A 19,862-nucleotide genomic window follows, 5' to 3' on the forward strand; every position below is an offset into this window, starting at 1 on the left:
TTGCTGCTCTGGGTGGTGGGGCTGGAGCAGTAGGCACACAAAGCACAGATCCACTCCATGTGGACCCATAGAAGGAGGAACCAATGAAAAAGGCTGTCTCGCGATTAACTAGGAATGATGGAATGATAGCAGATTATGTTGAATTTAAATGAGTTTAAGAGTGTGCTGGGTAATACCCAATAGACTGAAAAACCGGGAGCATAATCATTACTTCCTGGAATGATAAAGAACCACATTTACAATGCCATCAGCATAATGCACATGAGACACAATGCAGAATGATACACAAAAAGATTAGAGAAGGCCCAAAGGCTAAGCAGGAAACTTAAGAACAACAGAAAATGCAGTGTTCATCACTAATACATTCCACGAGTCCCCAGACTCTACCGCTCAGATGCCATGGCCAGAGAGCACTGATGGTGGGGTCAGGCTCTGGGACTCAATGCAATGTCTGCACAGCTGCGGCCAGCAAATCTTCCTCAGGAAGTTCTGAGCTTGACAAAAATGCAGTTGTTTAGAGGGGAATGCTCCTCCACCCTTCGTGTTTTGTGGGCTGTGCCACAGAAAATGAACAGACCCAGGTGCTGTGGGCAAATGAGAAGGAAAGAGTTTCCTTAAAGAGTAAGCCAGGAGTCCAAGCAACTAGACATTATTTATTTTATTTCATTTTTAATCTCAAGGCAAAGATGAATTAATGTTATGGAAACAGAAATATTTTAAAAATGTAAAACTTCCAGTATCCTGAAAACAGAAAAGATAAACTCCACAGTGATTGGACAAGCACTGATTTACGTAACAATAGGGGAAGGAGGGGACGATCATATTCCCAGTACAGCTTGAAAGATATTATTTTCCATCTTCAGTGAAGAGAGAACTTTGTTTTAGGTGTCAGTTTGTATAGTTGGCTGAAGCTTTATTATTATTCATAAATGCTTGCATTAAAAGAAGGCAATATTGGTTCTCCCAGAGAGGGATCTATTTGGAAAACTAATTACCTCCAAATAGCTGTAAATTCTCGAGAATCTGCCAAGAGAATAAATCAGAAATGCCATCCAAACAAATTAGAGCAATATGTGATATTTCAGTGCCCTGGGAACCCTGTTAACAACAAGTCTTCCATCATAACTTAAGGAGGCAAACAGCCATGGGTCGGCAGAGGACCAGTCCACTGCATACACACTGTCCTCGTGCTCCTCATAGGTTGCGATGACGCTGTCCTGGAGGGGCTCTTTATTCCTAGAATTCAGTGGAGACACAGACACGAAAAAGGCAGTGAATAGATACATGTAGACAAGGAAGCTCAACCACAGAGCTCAGCTTTTCAGGTTAAGTGCATGTGGCTTCCTACAAGGTAGGAAGCCACAGTAAGAAGTAGCAGGAAGGACATGAGATACCCTGTCAGAAGAAATGTATTCAAGTCCCTGAGCCTCAGTTTTCTCATCTGCATGATGGGAATAATTACAATAGCCTATACTGAGGCACAATAAAAATTATCCATGCAAAAGCACAGAAATTTTTATTATAGCTATGAAGAAATGAGACTTTCTTGAATGGTTTATGGAAATAAAATTGTCTAATAATATCTTGGCTTCTCTGGTTATTAGAACAAAGGGGTCTCCTTGATTCAAAGGAAAGTGACTGGAGGGAAAATATTCACTGTGTCTGAGTAAAGAAAGGATTTTTAAGTCCCCATTACTGTTGAGCAGAAAGGACCTTAGAGATCAGCTAGTTCAACCCCTCCCTGAGCAGGCCAGGAGTCTGAGGTTAGGAACCAGCAGAGCCTGCTCAGGATGGTGCGGGTGGTGGGTGGTTACTGCAGAGCTGGGCCTGGGGCTGAGAACACTCATAAGTGCCCCACAGAGCCAAGAGAGAGGATACTGTGCTCAAGTAAGGAGAGAGAGGACAAAGCCTGCTCAGGTCTGGCACTGGGCTTGTACAATTGCTCTCATTTAGGATCCCAGTTTTCCAACTTCACCTCCCTTACAGTTGTGTTACATTTACCTTCTCTAGGAATCCCACCAGATGAACCTACTCACTTTTCTATTCTTTATCATGTATAAACACACACAAAAAAACCAAACCCACTGCCATCCAGCTGATTCCAACTCATAGAGATCCCATTTGGGTTTCCAAGGCTATAAATCTTTACAGAAGTAGATCACTTCATCTTCTTCCTGCAGAGCAGCTCGTGGGTTTGAACCTCAGACCTTCTGGTTAGCATCCAAATACCTTACCCATTAAGCCACTGTTGTTGTTGTTATGTGCCGTCGAGTCGGACCCGACTCATAGTGACCCCTCCTTGGGTTGCTGAGGCAGTATCACTATGGAAGTAGATTGCCTAACCTTCCTTCCGAGGAGTGGCTGATGGGTTTGAACCTCCAGCCTTCTGGTTAGCAGTCAAGTGCTTTAGGCACTTTTATTATGCACAACACATAAGAATTAAAGAATTTTTCAGCATATCAGAGCATTTGAAGGTAAGGAATACATACCTCTCCTGACTGTCCCAACAGGAACATTCTCAGGGCTGATCCATACCTGCCCTATGAGCACAGTAGCCACGTTTTCCAACCGACACAGGCTTCTTTCACACCTTACTTCCCATTTTACAAAATACTTCTACTCAATGTATGTACTATATTATACGAGCTCTTGAATTTCTTTGCAGATAAAAATGCTTTATCTACGCAACAAGACAATTAATTCTTAAAGGCATATTCTCTCTTTGTGTCCCTTACTAGTATTTAGCTTTGTGTTCTGATAAAGCCTAAATAATGCATCACCAAGTTCTGGTCTTCCCAATAAATGGACTTATCAGCTAGTCAATTGATGCTCTGTTCCAAATATAATCTTATAATCACAGGGGATATTTTATTTTCCTGACTTTAATAAGCTATGTGGACAAACAATGAAAACAGGAAAGTATATTAAGATTTTTGAGAAATAATTAGAACAAAAAGGCATTAGTGTCACCATGCCCAGGCACGTGAATAACAAGCCAGTGCTTCAATCCTCCCTAACATAGCCGCTCTGAAACCACCTGCATGGAGCACAAACACCAATTAATCACACAGGTTCCAATTAAAGGAATGATCAGGTTTCTCCTCTAATAGAGACTTGACTTCCAGAGTAACCTAAGTACACCTGCTACGAGAAGAGATGATTGCAAAGAAGGCAAAATCCCGATTGTATAAAGGTAGATCCTTAGGCTGAAACCACTGTCATTATGTTTAAATATTATTCTTTTGGTTGACCTGTGTTTCTAAGTATTAGAACAGGAAAACAACAAAATTAGGGGCAAGAAATTGGTAAATTATCATCCTGAAGTTCCAAATAAATACTTCCTTACTAAGTAATTTTAGAATAAAGTCAGGTAGGTAGAGAAAGAATTCAGGAATCTCAAAAGAGAATGATAAAATCATATTGCATTTTGAATGCCTCAAACTACTCAATTAAACTAGAATTTATTCCGGAAACTCCTCCTTCTGGAATCCTGGGAGTCTGAATTCTCTGGGGTAAGATCTGAAGCATACTCACTTACAGCATAGGAAGTAGTTGCCATAAGCAAAAACAAATCAACTCAAGAAAAATGGAAATTATTTCCTTTTATTATGTACTATATTATTTGACAGAAGTCCTGGTGGCACATTTGTTAAAGTACTTGGCTGCTAATCAAAAGGTAGACTGAACTCACCAGCCACTCTGTGGGAGAAAGAAGTGGCTGCTTCTATAAAGATTACAGACTTGGAAACTCTGGAGCAGTTCTACTCTGTCTTTACAAGGTCACTATGAGTCAGAATCTGCTCCATGGCAACAGGTTTGGTTCTTTTGGTCTTGTTTTCTTTTTGACAAGGGTGGTGCAAATGATTAACATGCTTGGCTGCTAATAGAAAGGTTTGAGGTGTAAGTCCATCCAGAAATACCTCAGAAGAAAGGCCTGGTGATCTGCTTCCAAAACTCAGCTACTATTCAAAGCCCTATGGAGCACAGTCCTACTCTGACTCACGTGGAGCTGCCATGAGTCAAAATAAACTTGAAAGCAACTGTTTTTTCTAAAAGAAAACTGGTCTTTATTTACATTTTCTTCACTGACCAGAGAAGCCAGCAAGTTGCACAATTACAGGCCACATTCAGGTTATAGCCAGAGCCCCTGACAAGAGCCTTGAGATCAGGACACATCTCTGTTCTATTACTAACTAGTAGAGTGAATCCATATGTGTTTCAGGGGGCCTGAGTTCCATTATGAAAAGGGTACTGCCCACACTAGCTCCCAATCATAGATACTATTAGGATCAGACATAAAAAGCAAAAAAACAAACTTACTGCCATCGAGTTGATTTTGACTCGTAACGACCCCCTTTGGGTTTCTGAGGCAATAAATCTTTATGGAAGTAGACTGTCCAGTCTTCCTTCCATGGGGTGGCTGGTGGGTTTGAATCACCAACCTTCTGGTTAGCAGTCAAATGCCTTAGGCACTATGTCACCAGAGCTCCTTAGGATCAGATATTTGAAATAAAAAACAAAAAAATAAAATAAACAACTCACTGCTGTGGAGTTGATTTTGATTCATAGTGACCCTTTCTTGGGTTTCTGAAGTGGTATCTCTATGGAAGTAGATTCCCCAATCTTCCTTTCGAGGAGCGGCTGGTAGGTTTGAACCACCAGCCTTCCGGTTAGCAGTCAAATGCCTTAGGCACTATGCCACTAGAGCTCCCAGGATCAGATACAGGAAAGCATTTTCTAAATGTATACAACCAAAATGGTGTTACTATTAAAACATGCACTGTGGTTTAGTACATTTCATATAGAGGCAAAGTAGCACAAGGGAATGAATTTGGATTTGGGAGTGAGCAGTCTGGGTTCAAGTCCTAGTCCTGCCACTTACTAATTAAGTGTTTACGAGCAAATCACTTGAACAACACTGAGATTCATATGCTTAAATCTACTACAATGAGGATATTAATAATATCTAGCTCACAGGGAGTACTGTGAGGATCAATGAATGTTAGTTCTCATTACTAATGTTTAAGTTCAGTTTGAAGGCTAATGACAGTCATCAAAAATTTATATATGGCATTTGATAAGAACAAAAAACACGAGGCATTACTTAACCCAATTTTAATGCCTTCTCTTTTGGGGAACCAATAATCAGACTACTGTCCTAATGTCTTCCAGCCCTGTGAGTCCCCCATAACTTCTTCACTAAGTGAAGAAAATGTCAAAAAAAAAAAAAAAAAGCGGAATGTCAATCTTAAGTAAATACTTTTTAGATAAATGCTTTTCAGATAAATTACTTAGATCAAAACATTGTTGGTGAAAAAAAGAGAAATTCTCACATCATAAAGAATCAAAGTTTCTAAAATAACTTTTCTTACTTCTCTTCTTGATGGTGTTCTTCCTGATCACTGAGGTCATCGTCATCTACCAAATGGCCAAAGGGCTCAGAAGAAATTGACACCATGTTTGAGAGGATGACTCTGCTGTCACTGCTGCCTGTAAGGACCAACTGGTCATGAGAGTGGTTGTAGCGAACATTCCACACCCTGGAAAATAAAATGAAGCAGCTGTTAAATGACATTTGATGTAAGTAATTTTTTAAATTGCATCATAAGTAATCTGAGGATCCCTACTTGACTGGGATCAAGATTAGGTATTACTTTGTAATATCAAATCCAAATTACATGGTCGAACTTTAGGTAATTTTCAGTAGATGGTTAATTTTATTGTATATTTTTCTAAAACACTACCTTAATTCTAACAAACTGAGACAAAAAAAGACTAAATGTTAGTATAAACCCTCAGAGGAAAAAGAAGGCTTATTGGTCAATATTCCAGACAGCCTTTCTAAAATTCTAAAACAAAAACTCTCCCAAAAGCAAAATATGGATTAGAGATAACTTGTTATATTAAACAAAATCTCAAGATAACTTCCCAATGAACAATTGCCATAGATCCTAAGCCAAAAGAGCAATGACAGGTCTTCCTGGAATTGTTCTTGGAGCTTTGATCATCAGCATCCAGCTTTCTTTCTCACACACACATGTGCCCAGGGAGTTTGGTCAGTTTCTGCCTTAAAATCGGTGCCAAAGCCGTTGCAGGCTCCAGGGCCCACAGAGGAGCCTGGCAGAATGTGGGGAAATCTAGCACGTGGAGATGTACCTCTCTGAACACTTCTACACAGACTGCAGGAAATTACAGCAATTTATGAACTTTATTGAAATTGTGCACTCATGTTGTGGGTTTTGTTTATTAATTAATATTTTTTTTTCTGATTACGGAAGCATTAAAACTTCTGAGAAGTAATTCAAATCTGGAGATGTAGACCATAAGAGTAAAGTCTCCTGTAACATGTCCCCTTGCCTGAGATAGAATTACTGATAATAGCTTGCCTCTTACTCCTCAAGATCTTCTCTGCATACTTAGGTGTGTGTGCATGTGTATGTGTATATGTATATATGTATATACACATGTACACACACACTTTAAATAAAAAACAGATTCATATTATTCTACAAATTTAGTTTTTTCACTTACTTAGCAAAAGCCAGAATATGATAAACAGTCAAGTTATATTTTATGATCTTGGGCATCTTTCCATGTCCATACATATTCTTCCTTCTTTTTGACAGCTGCATAATCTCCACTGAATGGATGTCACTTAATTTATTTAACCAATCCCCTATTGATGGACATTTGGGCAGTTTCCAGCTTTCCTATATTACACACAATGCTTCAGTGAACATCTGTGCACATTTATTTTTGCATACTTGAACCAGCACTGTTTCAATAGAAAACAGAATCTAATGTTTTTCTTCAACTCCTAAGTTTAAAAATCACAAACATTCAGATTTGGAATTAATGTTTCTTTAGGAAAAATAAAACCAGGTTGATTTATTGATTCATAGGAGCAGAAACTAAGCTAGTTTATGCCTTTTTAAATGGTAAAGTAATTAGCAAAATAAATTACATAATCCCTTTTCCCTATACCAGCATGCAAATAAGTCACTCTACCAGTGGGAATGCTCCTCAAGTGTCTTCACAGGTTCAGTGACATTTCTAGTGTCCCAGAACTTCACCCTACAGTCGTCTCCACAGCTAGCTAAGTAGTACTGTTTATTGGGATTAAAATCGAGGTCCCGTACCAGCTGTCCGTGGGCATTCTCTATGCAGTATATCTGGCTGAGAGAAGAAAACAAAAAAGAACAGCATATAAAAATATTAAATGGATTAGGAAAAGTCACTGAACTCTGTAGATATGAATTAGTTTCCTAGTAACATATTTAATCCCCCAGCTCTGGTGATACCAGTGGTCCCACTGCTGGCATTTGAGTTCAGGGAAATCCCAGCTGGTAGCACTCCTGGCTTACAGGGATTGCCTTCCCTTGCACCGGGCACCAAGAGTGGTTGTGGATGCCAGCTGAGCCTGGCGGCCTTCATGTGAGTGATTATAATGACTGTAATGCATGCTGTATTTTTTTTCAGGAATGTATTTGTGATCCTCTGGGCAAGCAGCGGAATTGATATCGGATTCCAGCTGTCAAAAATGTTATTGGGTATCTTGAGAATGAGAGTGTGCCAGAGGAATGTGATTGTCATGGAGAAGCTGAGACAGGCTTTTGGGTAGGACACCTGACAAATTTTTGGAAGGATGTAGTGAGAAAAGAAAATAGTTGTTTTTGGTACTGGGAGATATATATAGAACAGAAAGGAAAAAATGGAGAAGTTATGAAAAAATGAAGGAGTCAGTGTCTGTTATTGTTGGATTTGTCTTTTATCTATTCATACCATCTAGGAATGTCAACATTGGAAGATACCTTTGAGATGATCTAATGTAATCCAATCATTCTAAAGATAGGGGAATGCAGGCAGAGAGAAGTTGCTAAATGTCAGTCACATAATTATTTATACCCACATGTATGCACAAACATACCTTAGACTGCTCCTTGTATGATCTGAGATTAGATTATTTCACCTATTATTTAGACTCCTGATCTCAATAACCCAGAACAGTGGGCAGGTCATCTGGTGAGGTTGCAAGGTTTTTTTTTTTGTTTTTTTTTTAAAAAAAGGCCTCATGGATCAGTAATGGTCTCCTCTACTTGGGCCATAGTCTAATGGCTATACTGTCTTTCCTGTCTGCCTATCTGCCTATGTGCCACGATGCCATTTCCATTTCCCTCCCTTGTGTGAAACTTAAATCTCTCTTCTAATAATTTAATTTCTTTACTCTTTATAGCTTCAGTGGGAATGGTGTACAACTGGGCACTTTTGTTCTTTGTAATTATCTTTCACATATTTGAAGACCATTTTTAAGCGACCTTACACTTCTCAGTTCTCCAAGGTAGATAAATACAATTCCTTTCATCTTCTCACCCCCCTGCCATTGAATTTTTTTTATCTTTAAATCATTTTTTTATCTTTAAACTAATATTTATATTCTGTACTTTTCTAGTACTCTATTTATTTATTTATTCCTAAAATGAGATACCCTATACCTTACGATCTTCACAAATAGGCAAATGTATAAAATTAAAAATTGGGTTAAGTCTTAGGGATTTGGATGGACAATCATGCATACACTAAGCATTTACTAACGGTTTCCTGCATGCTCTAATGGGAATTATTTTATAAAAACATAATAAATTCTAGAAGAAACACTAAAAGCATCCTGGCTAAATAAAAAACAATGCTGTTAGCAAAAGGAGAAGTAACAGTCAATGAGAAGGAGCTATGACTCTCATTTCCTGAGGTCCAGTTTCCCAGTGGAAGTCAACTCCTCATCACAAAGAGATAGCACAGGGTAAAATGAGTTAACCACAGATATGGCCGTCCAAAGCTATCTTTGGTATAATTATTTTCTGTTTTTCTGGGGTCTGTAATGTCTTCCAGTTTCTTGTCTTGACACTAAAATTCTTTATATCCCTTTAAAGAACAATGAAAACTGTGGAAAAGGTAACCATAGGACACGGAGAAATGGACTTCTGTCAGGATATTCATCATAGTATAAGTCTATGGCTTTCAGTTTCTGATTATAAAACTGAATAAACCCTTTGTACAGATATGCACAAGCTGAGGAAAGAGCAATTGATTATTTATTAGCCCCTGAATTTTCAGAGGAGCCATGAAACTAAATTTAAAGTTCTGCCCCCACCCTTAAAGGCAACACAAGTTATTACAAGACATCCGTCTTTTCAGCTTAGTGATAAATTACGGTGTGCTGAGGGGATAAACTGTATCTTAAAAAAGCTTGCACAGGCTTCTGTTGCCATGACAACAGATATGCACACCATCACTCCTTTGCTTATCAAAATCACAACTGGAACAGAAAAATTGCTCTTATTTGTTCCATTAGAACTGTTGGTTGTTGCATATAATTGCCTAAATGACAAAATATGATTACCCAATAGGCATGGATCGTGCAGGAACAGAAACTGTCAGAGAGAACTACCTAAGAGAGACAGAATCAAGGGGACTATGATTGTCAACTTTCAGTCATTAATCATGGAGACTAAGACCATTCCATGGTCTCCATCTCACTCATGAAGTATCACATAAACACTGATCTTAATTTTCATTACAAACTGCTATCACTTAAGTAACATTAATATGGAACATTAAATAATCAGCTGAGGTATAGCAGTTCCACAGCAATGGATATGTTAACTTAATTTGGGGTGAAGAAACAAAATAAGATTCATGATACCCCACAAAAGTGAGATTTAGATAAACCAACCATGTGCCCCCAAATGCATCTGACTTATAATCATCTCCATCATAGTCATGTTCTTTTTCAGTGAGAGAGGAAACGGAGGAGAGAGAGGAGGAAGAATACAGAAAGTGGGTTCATGCTCCCTGTTCCAAGGAGAGCTCTGGCATCACTGACCTCATGGTCCGAGTATCCCACCCTCGTAGGGTGGTATCATTTGCTGTGGCAACCTGGGTACAGTTGTGATGCGGGCTCCACCGTCCTGAAGTGAACTTCAGTTGTCCTTTCCCTTCCAAAGATGCTGAGCTGGCCAGCTTGGAATTTGGTAATATTTTTTAAAGGAAGAAGAGAAGTAATTTGAATTGTTTTCCAGAAAAAAGCAGGAGGATATCCTGTTCTCACAGGATATTATTAAAAATAAGTATTGAAAAGAATTAATATCTATTTCTGTTTTCTTCTCTTTAAACAATGTTTGAACCTTATTTTGGGGAGAGGAAAAAAAAAACCTATAAAACTGAGCACAGCAAAAAACAGAAAGCATATGAATAGACTCTCTATTAGACAAGACTTGCTTTTAAGTATATGATTAGTGATAATCTGCTCAAACTTGGGGAAAAAAAAAAAAAAAAACATCTGGCTTTACCCAAAGACAAAGACAAAGAAAGTAGAATACACATGACCAATTCTAGAATATCAAAAGGAAAAACATATTTTACTTAATCAAATACTATTTTAAATACACATCCCCTTATCCCTCTTTATTTTGAAGATCTCTAAATACTTTACATGGAGGTTAATTAAACCTCAATAGGCCAGTGAGCTAACTAATGAAGACTTTGCCTAGATCCACTGGGAACAGTCTCTTGGGGATCAAAACCTACATATACCTGACAGAGAAAAGAGTGCCTGCTTGTAAGACCGGTAGTGAAGCTGTCTTGTTTCCCCCACCTACTCCACCCACCAGCCAGCCTGGGATTTTATGCCCAAAGGCATAGCACATGTGCTCACATTTTTATTTTAACTTTTGGTTTGAATATCTATTCACACAGTGACTTCTAAAGGCAAGAGAGGGCATTCGAGGCCTCTCTACCACCTCCCTACCCTCCTTAATCTTGGCTAAGTTCCCCCTCACACCATGACTCCAATTATTTCTGAGACAGTTGTGAAATTCCCCCCAATATACTCAACCATACAAACACTTAATTCATTTTAATTTTCAAACTACCTGTACACTTTGGAGCATATTTGAGAGGGGAACTAAGAGGCCACATAGCTAATCAGCTCAAGAAAGGTGTTATAACTCTGATTAAAGAGTCCCAGAAGGAACAATTTAAATGAGTAGCTAGAATGGCAGTTAGAGATCACCTGTAATCATTCCAGGTCCTATGGACCTGGTGATTTATTCATCCATTTCACATTACTTATTGAGGGCCTGTTGCAGAGCAGGTGCAGCACCAGGTTCCAGAGATTCAAAGCTGAACAAAGTGGTAAACTAAACAGCCATCTGGTAAGTGCTATTACAAAGGATAGAGTACTGCTGGAAGGTTGCAAGAGGATGGAACATCTAATCAGGAGCTCACTCTTCTTGTCCACAGACAGTGAGAGATGCTCCGTCTGCCTCACCATGCTCAGCTGGCCTAATGGCCAAGTTTTGGATCTCCGCTAACCCAGCACTAACAGATCAGGTTAGAACAGTGTTGTTTCTGAACCCAGGTTGGTCCATGACTGCTTCAGGAGTTGAGCAAAGTCCTGAAATTATATCACACAGTTATACATTTGAGCTTAGTAGCTTAGTTTTTTTTTTTTTTTTTTTAAGGAAGAGGCTCCACTGTGTGTTATCCAATAAGGATAATGGATCGCTGTTCGGGTTCAGCATGAAGGAGAGGAAGACATCATCCTACAGCAGGATATCAGGATCACAAGGAGCTTTTAAAATCTTGTATACCCTTCTCCAAAGGTGTAGATATGCTGTTCCCACCCCACATACCCTTTGAGAATGTAAGGAGCTACTCAAAACTCAAATGCAGTAGTTTAGCTCTCAGTTATGTTTGCAAGTACAACATGTGGATTCCCATTGTTCAGCAGTGGGAGTGTTGTCTAGGCTGTACAGACCTTACAGCTTTGATACGCAGCCACATCACTCTCAGAGAGTGATGATCCTCTAGGCTGACAGCTGTTACCTTGCTCCTTCCACAAACTTATAGGCAATCCTCCCAAGGGTCCCTACCCAACTCTTCAGTGCCTAGCTCCACTACCCCTTTTTTTCTTACAACCCAATGACGTGATGGAAAATCAAAAGTACTTCTCAGGGAAGAGGCTGGTGGCTTTTTTTTTTTTTTTTTTTAAATAGCATCCAAGTTAAAATATTTGTTTTACATGCTGAATTGGTAAATGTTGTGCTATATATGTATTTAAAAAAAAAAAATTCACTGCTGTTGAGTTGATTCAACTCATAGCAACCCCTCCTTGGGTTTTCGAGGAGGTATCTCATGGAAGTAGACTGTCCAATCTTCCTTCTGAGGAGTGGCTGGTGGGTTTGAAGTGCCAGCCTTCTGGTTAGCACTCAGATGCCTTAGACACTACACCACCAGAACTCCCATATACATATATAATACCACAACTAAAAAAAACATAACTTTATACCAAGTGTAATGACTTAATTCTCTCTTCAACAAAAGTTAAAGGATTATTTCTGTTCCACTCAAGAATTATTTATTACACTACTACAGTGGGAAAGGCACTGTGCTAGGCATGGCAGTGACACCAAAAAAAACCAAACCCATTGCCTTCAAGTCGATTCCTACTCATAGCAACCCTATAGTGCAGAACAGAACCGCCCTAGGGGTTCCAAAGGTGTAAGCTTAACAAAAGCAGACTGGCACATCCTTCTCCCACAGATCGGCTGATAGGTTTGAACTGCTGACCTTTCGGTTAGCAGCCACAAAGAGTAGTGAATGACTAGAATACAAAGTAGGATGGAAGGAGAAGGGCCAAGTGCTTTGGGATACAGAGGCGAGATCATACCCAACTCGATGGGAAAATGGAAGATCCCAGGGAGCAAGGATCATCTGAGATAAGGCCTTGAGGAAGGTGCAGACTACTGAAAGGCAAAAATGGGGAATGCTGCTGAGGATGGAAGACAGAAACCAGGAAACAGCAAAGATGTGTGCAGAATAGCAAACAGTGCCTTTGGCTTAAAAATATTAGCATTAAGCTAGGAAGTTAGGCTGTGGTCATGGAACTCAGGTTGAAAAATATATAGTTTGCAGTTAACTCATAGTCAGGCAATAGAGAGCCACTGAAGATTTTTAAGTGGGGCAGGGACACAGCCAGAGTCCTGCTTTTGGAAGATGGATTTGGCAGCTGTATGTGGAAGAACTGGAGGGGCAGAGCTTAGAGGCAGGCACTCCTGTTAGTGACTGTAACAAGAGACCAGGCAGGATGCCATGAATTAGAACATGACTATGGAAATAGAAAGGATGCGCAGATTGCAAGTGACATGCAAATAGACTTCCCTGACAAATCAGTACTTTTAGTCTGTGTGTTCTTCCCAGGATTTCTTGCAGCATGTGTAAAGCAGGTCACTGCTGCCCACACACTCCTTACAGAAACCAAATTTGAACTACCTTGAGCATCAAAGGAAATTAAGTATTTAAAAAACCTGGAATGTCTGAGGAAAACTAAGGTCAGAAATAGAGAGGGATTTTAGGAAAAATTAGCAACTGGGATGCAAACACCATAAAGACTCTCTACATTCCTCATCTCTACTCTACTGTATAATAAACTCTTGTTGCTGTTGAGTCAATTCCAACTCACAGAGACCATATAGGTCAAAGTAGAAGTGTCCCACAGGGTTTCCAAGGCTATAATCTTTACAGAAACTACTGCCATATCTTTGTCCAATAGAGCAGCTGGTAAGTTTGAACTGTTGACCTTTCAGTTAGCAGACAAGCACTTAACCACTGCACCAGCAGGGCTCCTTTCAAATTGAATACATTGACATATTAATGTTTAGCATATATACTGAAACCAAGTATGCTTGACATGCTTTATACCTCCTTCTAACTAGACATCCAAGGAGAGACTGAGCTGATTCTCCTGGAGAAGGACTTCAGTTGGCATAGCCTGGCTCTGCTGCCCACCCAGGAACAATCAACAGTGGCCACGTGGGTGAAGTAATAAGAAAACAGCAGATTTCGTGGGAATTATGTGTATGGAAGGAGGCCTGGTGGCAGTGGGACTATTAATAAAAATTAAATAGATGTCTTCCACACTTTCAATTCCACTGTATCAAATTTTACAACTTTCCTTTCTTTCCATAATCTTTATAGCATATGAAAATTCAGTTGCAAGGATGCAATTATTTTCAGTTGGCACAGAGGAGGTCTGGGTCTCTGGAAACACTAAGATGGCATGGACAAATCATAAGCAATTTGAACACGTGCAACTATACTGAAGAAAAGTTTGATTTCTGAGTAAATTCAGAGGTAATTAGGAAGAGGATGCATGTAAGTAATCTTATAAGAATTTAGCAAAAGAGTTGTGATCACAAAGCCAAGCTTGAAAAAAAATGGTGGAAAATTAACATTATGGGACCTATAAGCCACAAGAAAATGTGTAGTAGAAGCCAATTTGGGGTAAGGTAAAAAAAAAAAAAAAAAAAAATCTTTCCAACAGCAATGTTGCAATATAGTTACTAAAAAAGAAGAAGCAGGAACATTATTTCAAAATCTAAAAATGACTCTAAAATACATATCATTAGGCTACAGGATGAGCTAATATTTAACTCTAACTTTTGCAATTTACAGTTACATTCACTATTTCAATTTCCATATAAACAATATGAACTAAGAAATATTTTTGTAGTAGCCCCTTTAGGAAGATAAAAAGTAGTCAAACACAATTTTTACAGATGATATTTCAGTTTTCTGAAGACCTAGTTATCAAATTATTGATTACTCATTGATGATACCAAATATGCTAAAAAATATATAAGATCAGCAATAAAAGGATTATATTTTCTAGCTAATAAATATTCAGTGTTCTAATTAATTTTCCATTAAACATATTAATTGTCAAATTCTTCACAATGATAAAAACAAAACATAATATTTTCAGAAGATAGGTAATACAAGTTCCAACTGAGTGAACCAGATAAGTGGATTCTGTGTCTTGTGTGGGAAGAACACCATAAAGCCATTCCAAAAGGAAAAGATGTATAACCTTGAGCAAACTAACCTAAGATGAATCCTCACCAGAATTATTTTGTCATCCAAAGCGCTATGAATTTATTTGCTTTTAACTCCATTAGGATTCCTTGGAAAAGTTTAATCAGCAAAACTAAGCACTGTCTGCTTCCAAAACCCATAGTATGTAAAAGGCATTCTAAACTTTAGCTACAGACTATTCCACAGTTTTGAAACAATGTTAATTAATTAATTAATTAATTAGTGAATTACCAATCAACCTTGCATGATCAACTGAGTCCCTCAGTTCTACACTAAGTGCTAAGGTACATGCAGGATAAATATCATTGTCTCTGCTCTCAGGGTACTGAACATCTGGCTGCAGATACAGATGCAGTGAACTAAAAGAAAAAATTTAGTAATATTAAAACTGGTTATCAATTATTAAGTGTTAGACTCTATGATAAGCATTTTACATTTGTATCCTAGTGAAATAATTTCAACAATCACACTATACAGATATTAATATCCCCATTTTACAGATAAGGAAACCAAGGCTCCATGCAATTAAATAATTGTTTTGGTTACCTAGTACTGCTCTGACAGAAATATACCATAAATAGGATGCTTGAACAAACAGGAGTTTATTCTCGTACAGTTTGGAGGCTTTAAGTTCAAGTTCAAAGTGCCAGGCTCTAGGGGTTGGGTGAAAACCCCTCAACCTTGGGCTTTAGCTCTGCCTCCTACTCCTGGCCCACTGGGGCAAGAGGTTTTTCTTCACTCAGACAGCTGCTGCTTGCTGAGGCCAACAAGCCCAAAGCTGACAAGTAAAAAGGCACAGTCCCAATGTTACCAAAACACATGGCAGGCCACTAATTCAAGTTCACTGAAAGTCCTAAGGTCGGCAGAGCATGGGAGGCTGCCGAACAATGACATGGCTGCATGTAGGTTCAAGCGTGCCATAAGTTCCAGACCATTCCCCAAGGCTTCTTCTTATATACAGGAAGCAGACCATATCCCTAAGGCATCTACTCAGCTGCTCACAGTAGATTCCACCATGGAGTTGATTACCAGTCTCGTCATGGGGAATGCCACATCCAGCTGCCCAGCCACTCAACCAGGTCCAGACAAGTTGACACACAACCTTAACAACCACAATAATTGTACAGTTAAAAAAAATCTAGCAAACAAGTAGCACAACCATGATATAAACAATAATGTAAATATTCAGGTTGGAGTAAATAAAGAGAGGTTTCTTTAGGCTTAGACTTGAGGTAGACTTTAAAGGTTAAACAGAACTTAAATCAGTGAAATAGAGGAGTAAATATATTTTTGGAAAAAAATATACATAACCAAAAGCAGAGAAATAGGTAACATAAACAAAACTGATTAAGCGAGGCTTGTATGTTGGGAGTACTAGACAAAATCAAATAGGTAAGGTGGTCTAGATTAAGTTGGGCAGAGGAATTGGACAATTGGGTTTCCTTGAGGTGGGGAACAAAATAAAGAAATAAAGTAGAGTTTTTGGAAGATCAAGTTTTCAGCAGGAAGACAGACTATAAAAGAGGTGAATAGAAGTAGTAAAAATGTGGTAGGCAGCATGTAAGTAAGATGGACCCCAATAATCTTTGCCTCCTGATCTTCATGGTCTTGTGTAATCCTCTCCTCTTAAGTAATTTACTACTAACCAATGTTGAGAGGATGTCACTTCCATTACTAAATTATAAAAGATTCTGATTTCCATCTTGCTGGCTTTGATCAAGCAAGCTGCCATGTTGCAGAGACTCACATGGAAACTAACTGAAAACAGCCTTTGGCCAACAGCCAGCCAGGAACTGAAGCTCTCAGTCTAGCAAACTAAAGGGAAGAGAATCTTGTCAAGAACTATGTAAATGAGCTTGGAAGCAGATCCTTCCAAGTCAAGCCTTCAATGAGACCACAGCTCTGGCTGACACCATGACTCACTTCATGAGAGACTCTGAAGCAGAGGGCCCAACCAAACAAGGCCTGAATTCCAGACCCACGGAAATTTTGAGATAATAAATGAGAGCTATGTTAAGCAGCTAAGATTGGGGTTATTTGTTACATAGCAATAGATAACTAATAGAAGGCTCTACCCAGGACAGCACATAACAACAACAAACCCAGAGGTAGGGGGAAAGATCTTAGCTGGTTCAGCTCCCTTACTTTACAGATGGGAAAATTAAAACCCAGAGAGACTGTGTGACTCACCATGGTTAAATAGCTAGCTAGTGGCAGAAAACAGGAGCTGCCTCCTGATTCTACCCTATAGCTCATTCTAATGTATGTACTCCCAAGGCAATGAAAACTTTATGCCTATAGGTACAAAGAAAAGTCTAGAAGATAAATTTTAATAAAAACCTGAAAGAGATTTCAACCATCAATTTTTGAGGGTCTACTCAGGGCAGACAGCATGGTATAAGTTGTAAGGTTAATCAATCACATTTTTTTTGTTTCCTGGTGACATGGAGACAGAATTCAGCAAGAACTCCACAGGGTGCAACACACATGGTAATCTGTTTTTCAACATTAAAGAGAAATATTCAGTGCTTCTCAGTCCAAAAGGAATGATTAAAGGCATCCCACAAACCTTTTCAGAGGAGATGTTACTAATGCCAGGATATGAACAAAAGAATACACCTTCTTATGAACAAAAGAATACACCTTCTAGTGAACAAAATGTGACCTGCATCATCTTTAGCATCTTTAGTTCATGTGGGGCACATTTAAGAAGAGGCTTAGCATAAAATTTTCAAAGCCAAATAGCTGTTGAGTCCTGCAATCAAGAGCCTCAGAGCTGGAATGGTAACCAAACTTGGGAAAGAGGAAGGAATGCAACTACAAGAACATGGTACCTTGCATACAACAGACTTAAAATATTTGTGCTGATCATTAACGAGGATAATGGAAGACCAGCTGAGAAAAGTAAGCATCATCTTCTGGGAAGGAGAACAGCAAGGATAACAAATAGCAGGGTTTTGTTCTCTTAAAGTGCACAAAATATTCAGTGCAGTCATCCCTCAGAATCCGTGAGGGATTTGTTCCAGGACCCCTGTGGATACCAAAATCCATGGATGCTCAAGTCTCTTATATAAAATGGTGTAGTATTTGCATATAACCTGCACACATCCTCCTATATACTTAAAATTATCCCTAGATTCTTATAATACCTAATACAATGTAAATGCTTTGTAAATATCATTTGACCTCCCTCTTAGCCTTTGGGGGATTGATTTGACTACTTAATTGCTTTTTTGTTTTCAAATATTTTCTATCCATTGCTGGTTGAATCCATGGAAATGGAACCCACAGATATGGAACCCACAGATATAGAAGGCCGACTTTTGTACCCATGCCCTTTAATGTAGTAGATGTGGGTTGATTACTCAACAGTCATGACCACTGCCCATTCTAACATTCTTTTTCCACACTGTCAGAGATCTGCATAGCCATGTGCTTGTGGATAGTAAGCTCCTTTACCCACCTCAGAGACTGAACTTTTGTTACAAGCCAATCAAAATAGACTCACTGATTTTTAACCAATGACTCATTTAAGCATAAACCAAACAAAACCAAACTCACTGCCTTCCAGTCGGATCTGACTCACAGCGACCTCTCCTTGGTTTCCAAGGCCCTATCACTACAGAAGCAGATTGCCCAATCTTCCTTCAGAGAAGTGGCTGGTGAGTTTGAACTGCCAGCCTTCTGGTTAGCAGTCACACCTTAGGCATTACACCACCAGAGCTTCTAGTTTAAGCATGGTCATGTGATTATGTCTGGACAATAGGACAAAGGGACTTCCGGGAAAGGCTTTCCTTACAAACAAAAAAAGTGATGCATGGAGAAATCTGATTTCTTCTTTGCTGAATGTTGTAGGGGTCTAGATGTAATGGCTAAAACAGCTGCATTCATCTTGTCATCATGATGGAGGTAATAGTGACATGTGGTTTATGGGAAAGCAGAAAGATACAAAGTACCTGTGTCCTTGCTGATGCTGTTAAGACACAGAGTGCTAGAGGAGAATAATCATCATCATGGTCTAAAAGCCATAAACGGTAGTGGTGGAAATGGCATTTGGCAAGACAGTGCCCAAGGCCCATCTCTACTTTCAGAATATCAAAGGGAAAAAAGAGAAAGAAAGAAACTTGGCTGAGAACTAAGTTTACACTGGCAGGACATTCCAGCTGTCATAGCTCCTGACCTGTCTGAAATACAAATGTGCTCTGTTTCCAGATTGTGGGAACTGGATAGCACCAGGGGCTTGGAGAAAGGGCAGAGACACAGTCCTGTCATCCCCAGCTGGAACACAGGCAAGCATGCCCTTTGATCACCTGAGTGTGGCTCTATACATACATGTGGCTCAACCTGAACACACAGACTCAGAGGGCCTAGCCGGGGCTCCTAACTACCATCACTAACACTCTTTCTCTGGAAGATGTTTCCAAGTTCTATAGAACTTACTAGATTTTGAGAACAGCATCCTTAAAAACTAGAGTTTCCAGAAAGAAGCAAGTCAGCATTTAATAAGGGAATTTGATGGAATTTTCAATGTTACTACTTTTTAGCATATTTCAAAAACTAATACTAATTTTAGTATTACTAATATTAGTACTAATATTAATAATATTAATACTAATATTTCAAAAACTAGGTCTAATACATATAAAATGTGTGTGTGTGTGTATTTTCCTTCTTTGCTGCACCAAAACCCAAGTTCCATTTCCTAAGAAAAGAGTATATTTTATATTCATATATGTGAATTTGACCTGAGTTCTACACAATCAAAACTAGAAACACCACTGGTGTATGATGCTTATTTACATTTTTTTTACAAAGATGGACCACAACATACACACACACACACACACACACACACACCTATATACATACATAGGGAGCTCTGGTAGCATAGTGCCCAAGGCACTTGACTGCTAACCAGAAGGCTGGTGGTT

The 19,862-nt window shown here is 39.0% G+C and overlaps 1 protein-coding gene across 1 annotated transcript in view; it reads right to left on the reverse strand.

Annotated features, from left to right (window-relative positions):
• Window positions 1–1,061: 1,061 nt before the first annotated feature.
• Window positions 1,062–19,862, reverse strand: part of EIPR1 (EARP complex and GARP complex interacting protein 1) — a 399,280-nt gene continuing 380,479 nt past the window's right edge. The window contains exons 6-9 of the mRNA XM_007948132.1: window positions 9,881–10,017; window positions 7,009–7,176; window positions 5,373–5,540; window positions 1,062–1,236 (exon numbers count right to left, since the gene is read on the reverse strand). Of these exons, the coding sequence (XP_007946323.1) occupies window positions 1,062–1,236; window positions 5,373–5,540; window positions 7,009–7,176; window positions 9,881–10,017 (648 nt within the window). The remainder of the gene's footprint in view (window positions 1,237–5,372; window positions 5,541–7,008; window positions 7,177–9,880; window positions 10,018–19,862) is intronic.

The sequence above is a fragment of the Orycteropus afer genome, unplaced genomic scaffold (assembly GCF_000298275.1).
Source record: "Orycteropus afer afer isolate SDZICR_OR568_19922 unplaced genomic scaffold, OryAfe1.0 scaffold00204, whole genome shotgun sequence".
Classification (NCBI taxonomy): Eukaryota; Metazoa; Chordata; class Mammalia; order Tubulidentata; family Orycteropodidae; genus Orycteropus; species Orycteropus afer.